The sequence below is a fragment of the Penicillium chrysogenum genome, assembly GCF_028827035.1.
Source record: "Penicillium chrysogenum strain IBT 35668 chromosome Unknown utg000001l_segment0_segment0, whole genome shotgun sequence".
Taxonomy (NCBI): Eukaryota; Fungi; Ascomycota; class Eurotiomycetes; order Eurotiales; family Aspergillaceae; genus Penicillium; species Penicillium chrysogenum.
In genome coordinates this window covers 6,093,952-6,109,830 of record NW_026622749.1, presented here as the reverse complement: position 1 = coordinate 6,109,830, position 15,879 = coordinate 6,093,952, and the positions used below count along the sequence as shown (strand labels likewise).

The window sequence follows — 15,879 nt, the reverse complement described above, 5'->3', positions numbered from 1 at the left end:
TGATGAAAAAGAGGAGAGAAAGTACGTTACCAAGAAGAATATGCCGATCTCTCCTGTCCCTTGGGACTCGCTTGGATAATGATCTGCAGCCTTCAGGCGTGACGGGGCGGGCAAGCAGAACAAGTTCATATTCGACAGGAAGCGGCTCCTTCGCCCGAGTCTATCCCAAGTCCATGGAATTGGGAATAGTGCACGAATACTTCGGCCGCTTTCTAATTTTATAATCCTGAAGCACCATATGCCACATATACCACATAGGAATTAGTAACAACCCAACGAAATTAAGGTCTATAGTACATGTCGATCACTACTTGCCGCTCATTTTCAACTGCTTTTAGTGGCAGTGCTGTACTGGTATTGGCTACCAGCCTGCAGCAGTATCATACTTTTAAATGATAATGATCCTTCCGTCACTTTGAAAACTTTCCACCTCTCTAAACAAAAGACTGAGGAATCGAAGACACAAATGAGGAGTCCCCTGCAGCCAAGGCCTGGGAGACCAGGATCTCACGCTCAGCCCTCTAAAAGCGCGCCACGAGTCATGAACCCGCTGGGACTGAAATCGAGCTTGTCTCCATTTAGTAACGTTCAGCATGGGCTTGATGCAGAGAGCAGCACCCCTGCTTTCCAGAACGTAAGACGAGTTTTCTAGAACAAATTTGGGGTCCGAGTGGTTGCGTCAGTCTCCCCAAGTTTGACCGCCCGTCTTCCTTTTTCTATTTTCCATCTTTCTCCATCAGTGGTGTGTAGTGTCCCCAAGTGCGGCTTTTAGTGAAGTTGATCAGCCGTGTGCCCTAAACCACGTTGACTCATGTTTTATAAATACTCGGCCCTTCATCGGCTCAAAGAAATATTCTTCTAACCACCCCTTCATCATTCATATGACTAGTATATACCTTCTCAACGCCCACTCTCTACATCCAGGTCGGCGATTATACACATCATGGCGTGGTCAACACGCAACTCGATTATCCCGGACTCCTCGTTTCCGTGGTCTGATGGCGAGTTGGAGAATTGGAGAACCGAGTATCTCAAACAGCCCGAGACTCTTTTCATGTCCCCGTCGCCTGATCCATCGACAATCACGAGGACGCCCACTGCTCGACCTCCTTCATACAACTATCAGCAGCAGCTCCCGTCCAACCAGCTGCCCTCCGCACAATTCCCCTCTACGCCGGTTGCCCTTGGGACAATGCTGTCTCCTACTCCTTCGTCGTCCTACCTAGACCCAAGCACCATCAAGCGGTCCATCAGCAACCACAGTCCAAGATCCGTTCCAACCCAGGCAACTGCCACGGTACTCTCCCCAGCAAGCCTCTACGACGTTAGATGCCCAAGTCCATGGGATGATCTACCAGTCTCAACGCCTATAATAAAAGAGACGCTCCAGTCAGAGTCGGATGAGGTAAGGACGGAGCCTAGCCAGACGAAAATGCCGTGTCTTACTCGTCGCCGTACAACCAAAAGAAAGTGTGTATTTTGTTCTCTTCTTAAAGCTATTATGAGTATACGCATGCTGAACATATGTCGTCTAGAGAAACCGAGGATTACGGAACTTTCAAATGCGAATGGAAGGACTGTCAATATGACCGTCTGTTCTCGCGTAAAGGTGTGCTCAAGCGGCACATTCAGACACAGCATCTCAATCCTCGGGCTTTCAAGTGTCCCTGGTGTAAGCATGCTTCCAGTCGACGGGAGAACTTGAAAGCGCATAGACAATCGATTCACAAGGAAACGTTGTAAGATTCACGATGGGATGTTGGTGTTGGGGGATTAGGATACCTGGTTTGCTTTTTATATACTTAGAAATATATACTTCGGTTAGAGTGGAGTTCGGATTGGATTTAGTTGGAATCTATATATTTTTCATGGGAATACTGAAGACTGGATAATATGTGGGATTCCTCACTAGAATAATATGGAGCATAGAACGCCGATATATGCTTCAATAGTGTAAAAAAGAGCGCTCTCTGTTGTTCATATGTCCAAAGGTTGTTATGGTGGTTGACGATATGGGGAGGATCCACATCACAACCTGGGGAATCAGGCCGAACCAGGCCGAACCAGGCCGCACAGGGTCTATGGGTGCTAGAGCTACAGCTAATTTGGAATGTTACGTCCGAGGTCTGTCTCTACATTGTTGTTGCCATGGGAGTAATTTAGGTTCGCAAAACAAGCATGCCATGGTATATTGTAGCCAAAGCAAGGAAATGCAATTTCTTCTTAAAACAAAAGACGAAAGACAGACGCACGAAGAAGCGGATCGATTGACCGGTCTGTTGAAATTTGAAATGGTATGGAATTTGGTGCGTTTAAGCGTCAGATACACAATGGGAGAAGTGACGCTGCGCGACCAGACACATCATGCTCGCCAATTGTAAGAACAAGGAGAAATATCGAGACAAAGCTCGTTCCCAGTATCTTGGGGCCGACACAGCTATGAAAGTGTAAATTTTTTTGATTCGTAGGGCTTTGTTGGCCCTGCCTTCTCCCACGAACAAAACGTTATCAACCCGCCAACTCCATCACCTCAAAATCAACATCGGCTCGTTCCGTCGACTTTTCCTTGCCTGACCGACCGTCTGTGCGAAGAAGGGAATCGCCCACTAAAAACAACACAGAGAATCCGTTTAGATGTTGGAGGGGTAGAGCATAACGCGGACGGTAGCGCCGAGGGACTTGGGGGGGAGGTTGTTGCGGAACTTGGCGCGCACAACACCGGAGTTGCCTAGAACGAGTCAGATAAAGGAAATTCGAGTTGGAGGTTCCCAGACCTAGAGGACCATTCGGACATGGCCTCCAGACTGGTTGTTGCATTCACGTACCGTGCGGCCGGGTGACCTTGCCCCAGATCACCCGAATGTTGGAGCCGCGGACCTCACGCTTAGCACGGTAAACGAAAGCGACCTTCTTGCCGAGGTAGAACTTGGCGGCCTTGGTGTCATCAACACCCTCGATCTTGACCAGACTATAACCATATATCAGATTCCATTCATCGGGCATTCAATTTCATGTGCGCAGGGCGTAGATACCTGGTGTTTTGGGTGAGGGCGTGCTTGCTGCGCTGGAAGCTCAGGTGACGTCCCCTGTAAAAAGAAATTCGTATTAATGCTCTGTTCATCTCGTGTGTTGCTTCGATTTGAGTGGCGATGTTATGTCCCCCAAATCGGTCCTCCATGTCGAATTGATGTATCCTTAAATGCGACGATGAAAGTGCGGTGGTAACTTACTTGACGTAGACTAGAAAAAAAGAAGAAATAGTTAGCACATGTCCATTATCCAGTGTGCGACCACACAAGTGCTCGAGATGCGGCTTTGCGATTTCGAGACTGCCAAAACGACGATCGATAAGACATTCGAGGAATTCACTCACGGCGGTGTCCTTGTTCCGAAGGCATTGTGTCGGCGTTTCTCTGGGGAGCGGGCAAGGAAAGAAAGTCGAAGGAATGACCCGCAAGATCAAAAGTCGTTCCCGTTTGTCGTGGTTGTCGTCGCTTCGATAGAGTCAGGCGCACAATCAATTTGGGCAGCCGTGTGTTGGTTTTCGCCCTAGCCTAAACGGGATCTTAGCGAGCCACAGTCCACGTGACATATCAGGGCTAAGCGAGATCCCGTGATAGACACACCGCTCTCTATCTTATATCAGCGATTAGATAGGCAGAATCTGAGATGAGATAAGCTCTATGGGATCTTTGTTTCTCCGATCCGGGCTGGACGTCATTTACCGATCATTTACCGCCGACTTTATTTTTTTTTTCTGCCACTCGGGCTACAGTAGTCCGACCGGCACGTCCAAGTCTCCAAGCTGCAGCTCCAGCTGACAAACCTAAGCCATGACGACAGGGGTTCCAGCCTTCTAAAGTTGGAAGGTTTCATTCAAGAAAAAGCAAAGTGTAAGGGCTATTGCCGGCAGGTCTCCAAGTAGTGAAGAATTGTTTCCAGTCCTAGATAAATTCATTGAATATAGAAACAATGGCCAATTTCTTGAAGTGATAACCATTGACAGTGACATGATCCGGGTAGAACTCCGGTACATCCTCGCATATACTTCAGACCGAGACCACTGATTGGGAAATCTAGAAGTTCTTGTATCATGCCCCACATCCTGGCTGTCGGGATGATTACATTTGAGACCGGTTATGTATGTATTCATCGAAACTTGGGGCAATTCTCAAGAGGACTCGGACGAGAGACCTCGGGAACCAGACTAGAGTAGAGTACATACATTGTAGCATAGATATGTAGGGTTGTACAGTATACGTACATGCAGTATAGCCCCCAAGTAGCACTTAACGGTTAATATGTATGCTCCGGATTCGGACCCCCTCGAATTGTAGTTCGGGTTAATACAAGTCTCAAACCGGACTTAACCAAGTGGCCTCTCGCGGGAAAATAGAATCCGTCTGGGACAAAAATGACAAATGTGCCGATCCATCCCCACGATTTGGGTCACCGGTAGAAGTTCTTATCGGCTTGCGTGCTCGAGGTCCATGGTATTGTACCTGTTCTTGCAGGTTCGGTACTTTAATTGATACGCTCTCGTAGGGGACTTTAGTGGGCACGCTGTACGGAGTAACATTCCTCTCGATGCGATGGCCTGTTATTCCAATGATCCGCTTTGAATATACATGTGCATACTATACGGAGTACAGTTGACCGCAGATTTGTCCATAGTGTATCGACCAGTACTCACTAGTTATACAACATTGAACGTCCAATTTTGGACATTCTTATGGACCCATATCCATATCACTATACGATTGAATTTAGCCTGTTTGTGTGTAGTCCTCTGCACCTAAAAGTGAACCACATCTCTTATCAGATGACCCCAAACTCTCTTTTCTCTGGAAGGGATCTGTTATTAGAACAAGAATAAGCGACATGATCACGTCTGACACTATTGACAATTGACCCGATCGTGCTTTGTATCACCCCGAGGCCGAACCGGACGGCTATAAGTAGCGCTGATAGCCCTAGTAGCCTGCGCGGGGTTACTGATAATCAAAACGGGTAAGATTCCCGTGGGATCTCAAAGAGTGGTCCAAAGTTCAAGGTCAATAACAATGATCATGAAGATCGGACTTAAGAATACTGGATATAAGAAAGTTGACCGAAATTTGCCACGAGGCCAGGTCCCTAGGCCGGCATTAAATAGCAGTATGCATCAGAGGAGAGAGGAAATATTAGTAGAATAATAGTACAGCAAACAATAGTTATAAGTAAAAAAATAAAATAAAATAATAGCAAAAACCAATTTATTGAAACAAAAAAAAAGAAAAAAGTGATTTAATACCCTGAAGTCATAAAATACATACAATACCTCAGCCCCACCAGCCGAAGCTGTGAACTTCCGTTAAAAAGTACTCCGCCGGATCCTGGTGTTCTTCAACAATCCTCCTCTTTTTCCCTTTTCCAATCTCTTTCAACCTTTCTTCTTTATCTTGTGTATTAAGCGGTTGGTGCAAGATGTCTAGTGTGATTAACCAGACCGATGACCGTCAGGGTGCTGGGTGAGTTCCCCCTCCTGCGTCTCTGACATCACTCTCTACCCCCCGGTTGCGGAAGCCTACCGGCTGCCTCCAGCTCAATCAACCTCAATTTATGCCCAAGATTGTGATGTTTAGAGGTTATTGCCTTCGTCACGATAGTAGTCGATCCTTTCTTTGAACGCTTTCGCAGACTTTCTCTGCTCAGAGAGCTCCCCCGCTCAACCCCTCAATTGCCGCGTTATATGCAAAAATCTTTCTCGGTCAATTAAGCGCAACACTAACAATGGATATCGCATTCAGCACCATCGAACTTAAAGATGATACCATCATCGTGGTACTAGGCGCATCTGGTGATCTGGCGAAGAAGAAGACCGTTCGTACCCCTCCAGGATGCGATGACTCTCGACGTTACTAACCAATTTTATAGTTCCCTGCACTCTTTGGCCTTGTATGTGATATTCTCACTGACCTCTCCAGCTCCCACCCACTCACAATTTTGGAAATAGTTCCGCAACAAATTCCTTCCCAAGGACATTCGGATCGTCGGATATGCGCGGACAAAGATGGACACCGACGAATACCTCAAGCGCGTTCGCTCGTACATCAAGGTCCCGACAAAGGAGATCGAAGATCAATTAGATCAGTTCTGCAAGATGTGCACCTACGTTTCCGGCCAATATGATCAAGACGATTCGTTCATCAACTTGAACAAGCACCTTGAGGAGATCGAAAACAACCGCCAATCGAAGGAGCAGAACCGCGTGTTCTACATGGCATTGCCTCCCAGTGTCTTCACCACTGTTTCTGACCAGCTGAAGCGCAACTGCTACCCCAAGAGCGGTCTCGCTCGCATTATTGTGAGTTTCTCTGGGCAGCCTGTCACCAAACGAACTCCATATTGATACACCTGTTCTTTTCTTTAATAGGTCGAGAAGCCCTTCGGTAAGGATCTACAGAGCTCCCGCGACCTCCAGAAGGCTTTGGAGCCTAACTGGAAGGAGGAGGAGATCTTCCGTATCGATCACTACCTCGGTAAGGAGATGGTCAAGAATATCCTAATTCTGCGATTCGGCAACGAGTTCTTCAACGCCACATGGAACCGCCGTCACATCGATAATGTTCAGGTATGTGATGGAAGTGATCTCATTCCGGGATTCGCGTCCTAATATCGGCTGCAGATTACATTCAAGGAGCCTTTCGGCACTGAGGGCCGTGGTGGTTACTTCGATGAGTTCGGTATTATCCGTGATGTTATGCAGAACCGTAAGTACATTCAATTACACTCACTAGATGTAGGAAACATACTGACAATTTTATAGACCTTCTGCAGGTCCTCACATTGCTCGCCATGGAGCGTCCCATTTCCTTCTCTTCCGAGGATATCCGTGATGAGAAGGTCCGTGTTCTCCGCGCTATGGATGCTATTGAGCCCAAGAACGTTATCATCGGCCAGTACGGCCGCTCCCTCGACGGCAGCAAGCCCGGCTACCTGGAGGACGACACTGTGCCCAAGGAGTCGCGTTGCCCGACTTTCTGCGCGATGGTTGCATACATTAAGAACGAGCGTTGGGACGGCGTTCCCTTCATTCTCAAGGCCGGAAAGGCCCTGAACGAGCAGAAGACCGAGGTCCGCATCCAATTCAAGGACGTCACTTCCGGTATCTTCAAGGACATCCCCCGTAACGAGCTTGTCATCCGTGTTCAGCCCAACGAGTCCGTCTATATCAAGATGAACTCCAAGCTGCCCGGTCTCTCCATGCAGACGGTGGTCACCGAGCTGGACTTGACCTACCGCCGTCGCTTCTCCGACCTCAAGATCCCCGAGGCCTACGAATCCCTGATTCTGGATGCCTTCAAGGGCGACCACTCCAACTTCGTCCGTGACGACGAGTTGGATGCCAGCTGGCGCATCTTCACTCCCCTCCTGCACTACTTGGATGACAACAAGGAGATCATCCCCATGGAGTACCCCTACGGTGAGTTTATCCACTCTTTTTTCTTTCCTAGTCATGACATATAGCTAACTTGCATTGATCTAGGCTCCCGTGGACCCGCCGTCCTTGACGACTTCACTGCTTCATACGGCTACAAGTTCAGCGACGCCGCTGGCTACCAGTGGCCCGTCACTACCTCGGCCCCCAACCGGCTGTAGGTTTTGGGACTATAGCTGTTTACGATGATTATGGGAAGCGGATTCGGGATACAAAGGAATTAAAATCTCTATTTTCTGACTCTGGTTGATTGTTTGGCCGGCAGGAGTCGCGTCATATTGTGATACTTAGGTTTTCGAGACCAATTCAAAATTAGGATTGGATGCGACGCACGCAATGAAAGATACTTACGCCCTTATTTTGTTCGACTCTGTGGTGGATGTCCATTTGGGAGTTGCTGTCATCCGTGTTTTCTTGCTAATATGTAGTATAAAAAAGAAATGAGCAAAAGTACATGTATCTTCCTAATCAGGTAAGTCATGACATTAGCCCCTGTAGAACTAACTCCTTGGCACGTACTCCGTACATTCCCTCATCCCCTCCAGGGCTCTCCCGTGTCAACAATGTGTTTCTATAATTGGCTGCATTACGTTATCACATGTGGCCAATCAGCGCCCAAGGGTCCATCACGGAGAGGCTGACATAAGGCTGAGCTCCCGAGATCAAGGGCTGCAAACGACATAGCTGGAGTGCGCAAGAGACCTAATGCATGTAGAGTACATATGTAGCGATCTAAACGCGTACACAGATAAATAAAAGCACCAGCATAGCCTACCCTAGTCGTAAGCGAAGCCGGATCGGCAAAAGGGTTCCAGGGCTGGCGGGTCTCTCAAATTAAATAAATCGATAAGGCCGGGGGCCCGCATAGAGGCGCTCAGGCCAACGCGGATTTTCTCTCCTTCTTCTTCGACTGTGACAACGTCTTTCCTCTTAGAATACCCTTAGACGCTTCTCGACAACTGTATAGACACCCATCAGCACCTCCGTCGCAGCCAACGCACCCTCCTCCCAAAATCCGCACGGCCAACAAACATCGAACGCCGAGCGTACCGTGCACTGTTTCGGCCCCCGCGAGCTCCCCCGACGGCTCCGAAAAGAGCACGCGACTCAATTCCCCGAAAGGATTAGACACCTGCCGGCCCCTTTCCCAATCCCCTGACGTATCCCAACCCCTGCTAGATCATACACTCTGTTATCCGAACCTGAATTGCGCGTCTCTTCCGGACAGGCGTTTTCAACTTGGATCTGTTACTGGCTAGGCCACCAGCCCTCTCTGATTCTGGCTTGGGTTCATGAAAGAAAGCTGAGTGCATGCTAGCACGTGGATAATAGGATGCCGCAGGCTGCGAGGTGGGCGGGCACGCCCTCCATCAAGGGCCGGAATGAGTCCACCAGGATGGCGCTTTTGACGTTTAGTTTGGTGGGATTGCAGTGCGTATTGCCCCGTTTGTTTTGTCGCTTGGTTATAGTGGATGGGTGATGTGCGACATCTACCTTTTTTATTTTGTTGTTTTTTTTTTTTGTGGAGGCAATTGAGAATTCCAAGGGATGTTGTGTTGTGGCTAACTCGGAGATTTTCTTGAGAATAGGTTCACGTGGGGTACTGAGATGACTTGTAAGATCTACACATTCCAAATCATCTTCATTGGGATTCAGGGATAATTTTCGCTGACTTTGTTTTATTATTTTTCTGTTAGATTGTACACCTTACCTTCTTCAACTCGGTCTGACGAAGTCCAAGACTTCGTTGGTGTGGATTGCTGGCCCGTTGTCTGGATTAATTATCCAGCCTCTTATTGGAGTCATTGCTGATCGATCACGGTCGAAATGGGGTCGGCGTAGACCTTTCATGGTCTTTGGGTCATTAGTTGTCGCTTTCTGTCTGTTCGTCTTGGGGTGGACCGCAGAAATTGTTGGTTTATTTGTCAAAGATCCGGAAAAGGTACATTTCCTGTTCACTAAAACACTCGCCTGGTTAGGTTTGTGGTTATGTGGAAGCTAATCGCGATTTTCGACAGGCCAAGAATGGCACAATCGCCCTGGCTGTGTTGAGTATTTATGCGGTGGATTTCTCTATCAACGTTGGTAAGTGGCAGACTTGCCCATACATTAATTGAAAATGGCTTACAATGTCTTAGTTCAAGCGTGCTGTCGCGGTCTGATTGTGGATACACTACCGATTCCATCGCAACAAGCTGGATCCGCATGGGGTATGGCGCTTCCCCATATGTCTCAGCCTAAAACACGCTGACCTTTCTTGTAGCCGGAAGAATGTCTGCCATTGGTCAACTCTTTGCTTATGTGGTTGGTGCCATCGATACTGTTAGCATCTTTGGTACTTTCCTTGGAGATACGCAATTCAAGCAGATGACTGTGATCGCTGCTTTGTCATTGATGTTGGCAGTGGGAGTCACATCATACTCGGTAAAAGAGCGAGTGCTTATATCTGCAAGGTGGGTGAACTCGAACCGATCCTTGTTGCCTTAAACTAACCCTTTTGTGATAACAGGGATGACGGAAGTGCTGGTGCTATTCAAGTCCTCTCTCAGCTGTTCAAAACTACTTTCGAACTACCCCCTCGCATCCAAGCCATTTGCTGGGCCCAATTTTGGGCTTGGATTGGTATGGAAAACTCCGCACCTACTGTGAAATCAACAATGCTAACAATAAGTAGGCTGGTTCCCCTTCCTCTTCTACAGCACAACCTGGGTTGGCGAAACCTACTTCCGTTACGAAGTACCAAAAGACGACATGGCCAAAGCAACGGATATGCTTGGTGAAGTCGGCCGCGTGGGCAGTCTTTCATTAACGGTCTTCTCGTTTATCACAGTTCTCAGCTCTGTACTCCTACCCTTTTGTATCATGCAGCCAGATGCCAAGAGGACGCGTTTCACCGCACGACCACCACCGAAAGTTGCAGCGATCCTCAAAGCCATCAGCGCAATTAGACCCGACCTCCAAACCGCCTGGCTAATCTCCCACGTCATGTTTGCCGCGACAATGATCTTCGCCCCGCTAGCACACTCCCGCGCCTTCGCAACCTTCCTAGTAGCAGTATGCGGTATTCCCTGGGCGATCAGCGGCTGGGCTCCATTCGCCTTCATGGGCGTGGAAATCAACAGACTAACAATGGGCGGCTATTACCCCACAATACCGTCCTCGCGTTCCGGCGTGACAATGATCACCTCAGCCAGTCTGCGCAACTCCGCAGCAGACACCGAGCTGGATGTTCTCCGACTCAACCACCACGATCCCACCGACAGCGACACCGACGAGGAGGAACAGGCGTCCAATATCCCGTCAACAGGTGAACTAGCCGGCATCTACCTGGGCGTGCTGAATGTGTACACGACCCTGCCACAATTCGTCGGCACCTTCATCAGCTGGATTGTCTTCAGTATCCTCGAGCCGGGCGAAGAGCCCGCAAACAGCAATTCAGATACGCAGTGGATGAACCTCGACAAGGATAGGTATAACGCCATCTCTATCTGTCTCTTCATCGGGGCGATAAGTGCTCTCGTGGCGGCTGAGGCTACCCGGAGACTGCGGTATATACTATGAGCAAGCAGTCCGGAGCGGATGAAAACTTACGATCTGTTGCGATGAATAGTTGTTTATTTTTGCTCGATACCCGGTGTATATTGCATGCGAGCCTTGTCTTGACTAATGAGATTTTGTGTGTTGTGACACGCTCGTGGAGAGTCTACATGTACAGTGAACTGGGCCCTTCATCTATCTCCCCAAAAGGAGTTTTGTCTTTTTTTCCTTTTTGGTTTGACATCTGAACATACATAATACATAATACTACCATATTTCCTCTGCTAGATGGGCTTTCCAATCTTCAAATGTTAGCTGCCACCGCTGATATGAAAGCGTTGAAAATCAGGCTCACTGGGTGAATTTCAGTTAGGGCTCAGACTGCCCAGGTGATCTCACCGCTTACCCAGGTACTGATTATCCAGAAATTGGTCAGAGACATCTATGGATCCCAAAGGCAAAAGAGCACTTTGCCTTATAATACTGTCTATTTCGTGTGATCCATCTTTCTCTGCACTTCTCACCGTCCGAGTGCCAAGACTAATCCTTTCCCGAATTACCCGTGAAGGGGGTTCTTGGAAGTACCGGACCAGGAGGAAATTCAGGGTCAGGAAGGAGCAGAAGACCTGGGCTTGTTCCCTCGGGTCGTGAGGGTTCTATATAAGGTGCTTATACGGTACGGTGTGGCTGCAACATTCAAAGACTAGATCGGTACCCACAGCCCCCTAAGGGGCTGTGTTTACCCCGATCGATCTATCGATCTCAAATCGATACGGGATGTGCCTGGGCACCTATCCAAAACCCCTAGCTGCGATCACAATTTGAGATCCCCACAACGTTGGTCTACGCATCTCACCTTGTAGTCCAATAATCTTTAGATGGTATCTAGCCTTTTTGGAGAGCTTAGGAAAATGCATGTCTCTTATTTATCGAGATATGTTATTTTCGGTGAGGTATAAGTTATGAAACGAGGGTAATATGGCGCTTCCATTTCTTGAAAAGTGATATATAGTGTTCATAAGCCTTATCAATAGCCCTGGGGCTATCGACAAGCAATGAAACGGAATAAGAACGTGGAGATACAGATATAGAATATTTCGTATGTACGGTGTTGAAATGTCACAGAAATTAAGATATGGCGAGCGTACTGGTAAAAAATCATAATGCTGGAATTCTCTGAAAATGGCCAAGCTACCTAGGTACCTAGGCAGGTAGGTATTGCAGATAGATAACTAAGCATCCCATTAAAGGTTCCAACCTTCAACCAATTGAACCTTAGGTTTTTGACGGGATCACTCATCGGGGGAGATATGGAGCCTTGGAAATGTTGTCCCATTGAAAGTGGCTGGACGACTGCCCGAATCGAGCCTGAAGTCGGGTAATCGTGCCAAGCCCAGCAACAGGTGTTGGTGAAGGTGGTGGCTGGTGGCGACGGATTATGGAGTAGAGATTTTGTGCGGCTCGGACTCCGTCAATGTTTGACACGTAGGTAGTGTATGAAGATCTTTGGAGGCATGCATGCAGTAAGTACGGATACCAAAAAAAAAATACGGAGTACATATGTAGGTAAAAGGGGGAAGGGGATTGGGGAATCCCGCCTGACTTGTCTTTACCAGTGGTTAGATTGGCTAGAGTGCAGGTATCTACAGTGACACCTTTGACACCCGTTGGCCCACACCTCCTTCATTACATAATATTCTGCCGGTCAAAAACTTCCATGAATTCATACTATAAAATCTAGTATAGCGTATACCGCCCCTGGGTCTCAATAATAGACTCCATGCGGTGTGGCATGCTGGCAGATAGCTTCTCTAGGTGCTTCCAATCTAGCAGCTTGCAAATGCACTCACAAAGAGCAGGTGTAAGCTCTGATCTAGGGGCCATCAATAGATGTAAAAGAAATAGCAATTGACCGCGTAAGAACGGAAGGTCTATTAGCGCGCCTGAGAGCGGGCGGTGAGGGGGGGTGAAAGTACCCCACTTTAGGGGGTTGTCCAAACTTTGGATTACTGTAATTTACAGGGTTATTACGCTCACCCACCGCCATTCTGCTGTGAGGCAGGTATCTCCACAGTGATGGATTATTTAAAGATCTGACGTAACCCTCTTTTAGTATAGACCCAATATTGCAACAATTCTTCTCTTCTATTCATTATGATATACACTTCAGACCTTGAAGAATATTTGAGGCTACGCCAACTATTTCAACTTAGCGGTGAGCAACTCAATTACCATCCCGGAACTTCTGCTACGCAGCCACCTGTACACTCCACGGAGTGCTCTCTTTACAACCTTTCTATGAGCCATGCCTCCGAGTCTCTTGACCCCAGCTGGTCTATGCATACCACCATAGGTCACCCTACAGCGGACAACTTGTACCAGAGCACCATGCAGTCTTCCTCGACCAGTCAGTACAAAGCCACCGAGGATGGAATTCAAGGACATTTCAGTCCCGATCAAACTACAATCCAGATCCAGTCCTCGAGGTCGAGTCCCCCCACCCAAAGGGCGTCTCCATCAAACGATCTTAACATCGAAGTCGCTGATGTGGAAGCAACCTCTACTCGTCACGAACCACAGGAACAAGAGTGAGTCAACTAGTTTCCATTCTTCCTATTTCATCGTTAACGGTATCCCTCCTATCTCAGTGCATCGGACCGGTTTTTTAAATGCCTCTGGGATGGCTGTAGATCCCGCAGGACATCACAACGCGAGACGTTCAGCAGCCATGCATCCTTGATGCGCCATATCAAAGTACAACATGTGGCACATCGCCCTTTCAAATGTCCAGAATGTGATCGGAAGTTTGGCCGCCTGGATAACATGAAAGAGCACCGGGGAAGATGCCATAGAGAGGATGACTGAGGTCGATGCTGGCAATACTGAGCTTTGGGTTTTTGGGTCATGAATGTGTATGAGCTTTGGAGTTTTCTTTTTCTTTTTCTTTTTTTCTTTTTTAATATGTATGACGGGGAAAGGACGGAAGGGAATTTGAAATGCGCTAGAGTCTGAATAAATCAATTGCATTAAGTATATAATTTGAAGAGTTGTGAGGTCAAACTAGAGCATCTAGAAAAAAAAGATGGTAGCCCCACCAGCCCCGTTCCCGAGTTCCCGATATCTAGCCGGGTACCTGATTCCAAGGCTGTCTCATCCATGCCGAGATATCCATGCCGAGATGAAAACGCACATGTCTACATGTATGTACAACAAAACGGTTAAGCTAATAAATACTTCATGCAATACCAAATTAACGATGATCAAAATCTGATCGCACCCTCTGTCATATGATTTCTTTTTCTTTTTTCTTTCCTCCTTTCCGAGGATAAGCGCCTTCCCTCGCGACTTGGCGGTGTACTGGTACTATGATAAAAGCTTCCGAGGTTCTAACTGGATCGCGATCCAATGCCAAGACATGGAACCCTATCCAATGCATCCGTATAGCTTCAGTATCATAATATCTACTAGCTACCTAGTATGCTAGTAATACATCCAAACAGTGAGTAGCATGTTTGACTTGAAATACAATGTGCTATCAATTTAATTGTTTATATGAACAGAAAGTGTCTACCTAGGTATATTAGGTATGACATCATCACAAATGGGTCAAGCTCGGGCAGAATCTTCTGCACGAGGCGAGTTCCCCCAACAAGAAATCTTATTGGCCCGAATGGCATAGATTTGTAATCCATGATTAACCTTGGTGGTGTCAGTGACGGGATAATGATACACATGGTGACGCCGATCGCCGAAAGCGGAGGGAGGCAAATAAAGAAGCTCACATCCTTCGATATTGGAAAACAAAACAGCACAATCTACTCTTTCCTACTTTTCAACCAATCCACCCATTCACCAAAAACCACCCAAAATGACACCCAAAGTCCTCGTCGTCCTCACCTCCCATGACAAGCTCGGCTCCACCGGTAACCCAACCGGCTGGTATCTGGTATGCAACTCCACAGCTTCAATCAAACACAACACCTACATTCTATTCTGAAGAATTAAAGACAAACCAATTCCACAATGAACCATGAACCCATACTAACCATCCATCCCAAAGCCCGAATTCGCCCATCCATGGGAAGTCCTCCACGAAAAGGTCTCCCTAACCATCGCCTCACCAAAAGGCGGCGAAGCACCCCTAGACCCCGCATCCGTAAAGATGTTCGAATCAGACGAGGCCTCACAGAAGTTCCTGAAAGAACAAAAAGCCCTCTGGACGAACACGCACAAGTTGGCAGATATGCTCCCGCGCGCAGGCGAGTTCGATGCCATTTTCTACGTTGGCGGTCATGGACGTGAGTTGCCCACCATTTCTACCTTCCCTCCTGTTCTTTTCCCAGCTATGCTTGCATGATGAGATCCATCTATATCAAATCAATAATCAAATCTAACGAGTCCATAGCAATGTTCGACCTAACCGAAGACCCGACCTCACTGGCTCTAATCCAGACTTTCGCGGCAGCTAATAAGCCCGTCGCGGCTGTCTGTCATGGTCCTTGTGTTCTGCTCAATGCGACTGCGCCCTCTGGTGTGCCGCTTATCTCTGGCGTTGGCGTGACTGGGTTCTCGAATGCGGAGGAGGATGCTGTGAGTCTTTCTGCTGCGATGCCGTTTATGCTCGAGACCGAGTTGGGTCGTGTTAGTGGTGGGAAGTATGTCAAGGCTGCCGAGCCTTGGGGGAGATGGTTGTTGTTGGGAAGGCGGCTGGGACGGGGTCGACGATTATTACGGGGCAGAATCCCGGGTCGGCGACGGGAGTTGGGAAGGAGATTTTGAAGGCTTTGGGTCTGTAGGTTAGTTGGAATTCGAGGTGATTGGGATACATGTGTTATGGTGATACGTGTGTTGTTTCCCATTAG

General features: G+C 48.0%; 6 protein-coding genes across 6 annotated transcripts; 5 read left to right on the top strand and 1 right to left on the bottom strand.

Annotated features, from left to right (window-relative positions):
- Positions 1-943: 943 nt before the first annotated feature.
- On the top strand, positions 944-1,743 carry N7489_002419 (uncharacterized protein; the record flags this gene model as incomplete). Its single annotated transcript, XM_056708174.1, has 2 exons — positions 944-1,470; positions 1,536-1,743. The coding sequence occupies 2 exons, from the start codon at positions 944-946 to the stop codon at positions 1,741-1,743; spliced, it is 735 nt and encodes a 244-aa protein (XP_056572476.1).
- An 887-nt stretch (positions 1,744-2,630) lies between these two features.
- N7489_002418 (60S ribosomal protein eL33) lies at positions 2,631-3,398 on the bottom strand (the record flags this gene model as incomplete). Its single annotated transcript, XM_056708173.1, has 5 exons — positions 2,631-2,728; positions 2,826-2,968; positions 3,033-3,086; positions 3,231-3,240; positions 3,374-3,398. 5 exons carry the CDS (start codon positions 3,396-3,398, stop codon positions 2,631-2,633), a joined length of 330 nt encoding a protein of 109 aa, XP_056572475.1.
- Positions 3,399-5,429: 2,031 nt separating this feature from the next.
- On the top strand, positions 5,430-7,846 carry N7489_002417 (glucose-6-phosphate dehydrogenase). Its single transcript, XM_056708172.1, has 8 exons — positions 5,430-5,510; positions 5,790-5,862; positions 5,917-5,937; positions 5,996-6,346; positions 6,416-6,613; positions 6,668-6,752; positions 6,809-7,465; positions 7,529-7,846. Exons 1-8 carry the CDS (start codon positions 5,467-5,469, stop codon positions 7,639-7,641), a joined length of 1,542 nt encoding a protein of 513 aa, XP_056572474.1. The 5' UTR covers positions 5,430-5,466; the 3' UTR covers positions 7,642-7,846.
- Positions 7,847-8,813: 967 nt separating this feature from the next.
- Positions 8,814-11,041, top strand: N7489_002416 (putative sucrose transporter; the record flags this gene model as incomplete). The annotated part of the gene is made up of 8 exons (XM_056708171.1): positions 8,814-8,911; positions 9,070-9,095; positions 9,178-9,422; positions 9,499-9,565; positions 9,619-9,690; positions 9,744-9,933; positions 9,990-10,102; positions 10,155-11,041. The coding sequence occupies 8 exons, from the start codon at positions 8,814-8,816 to the stop codon at positions 11,039-11,041; spliced, it is 1,698 nt and encodes a 565-aa protein (XP_056572473.1).
- A 2,130-nt stretch (positions 11,042-13,171) lies between these two features.
- On the top strand, positions 13,172-13,609 carry N7489_002415 (uncharacterized protein; the record flags this gene model as incomplete). The annotated part of the gene is made up of 1 exon (XM_056708170.1): positions 13,172-13,609. The coding sequence occupies one exon, from the start codon at positions 13,172-13,174 to the stop codon at positions 13,607-13,609; it is 438 nt and encodes a 145-aa protein (XP_056572472.1).
- A 1,276-nt stretch (positions 13,610-14,885) lies between these two features.
- On the top strand, positions 14,886-15,796 carry N7489_002414 (ThiJ/PfpI family protein; the record flags this gene model as incomplete). The annotated part of the gene is made up of 3 exons (XM_056708169.1): positions 14,886-14,963; positions 15,078-15,315; positions 15,423-15,796. 3 exons carry the CDS (start codon positions 14,886-14,888, stop codon positions 15,794-15,796), a joined length of 690 nt encoding a protein of 229 aa, XP_056572471.1.
- Positions 15,797-15,879: the final 83 nt, after the last annotated feature.

What these genes read in the sequence shown, in the direction of transcription:
- N7489_002417 (XM_056708172.1), top strand. Translation starts at nt 5,467, where the DNA reads ATGTCTAGTGTGATTAACCAGACCGATGACCGTCAGGGTGCTGG. An exon ending in GATGACCGTCAGGGTGCTGG is followed by an intron (nt 5,511 to 5,789) that starts GTGAGTTCCCCC and finishes TATCGCATTCAG; the next exon opens with CACCATCGAACTTAAAGATG. An exon ending in ATCTGGCGAAGAAGAAGACC is followed by an intron (nt 5,863 to 5,916) that starts GTTCGTACCCCT and finishes CCAATTTTATAG; the next exon opens with TTCCCTGCACTCTTTGGCCT.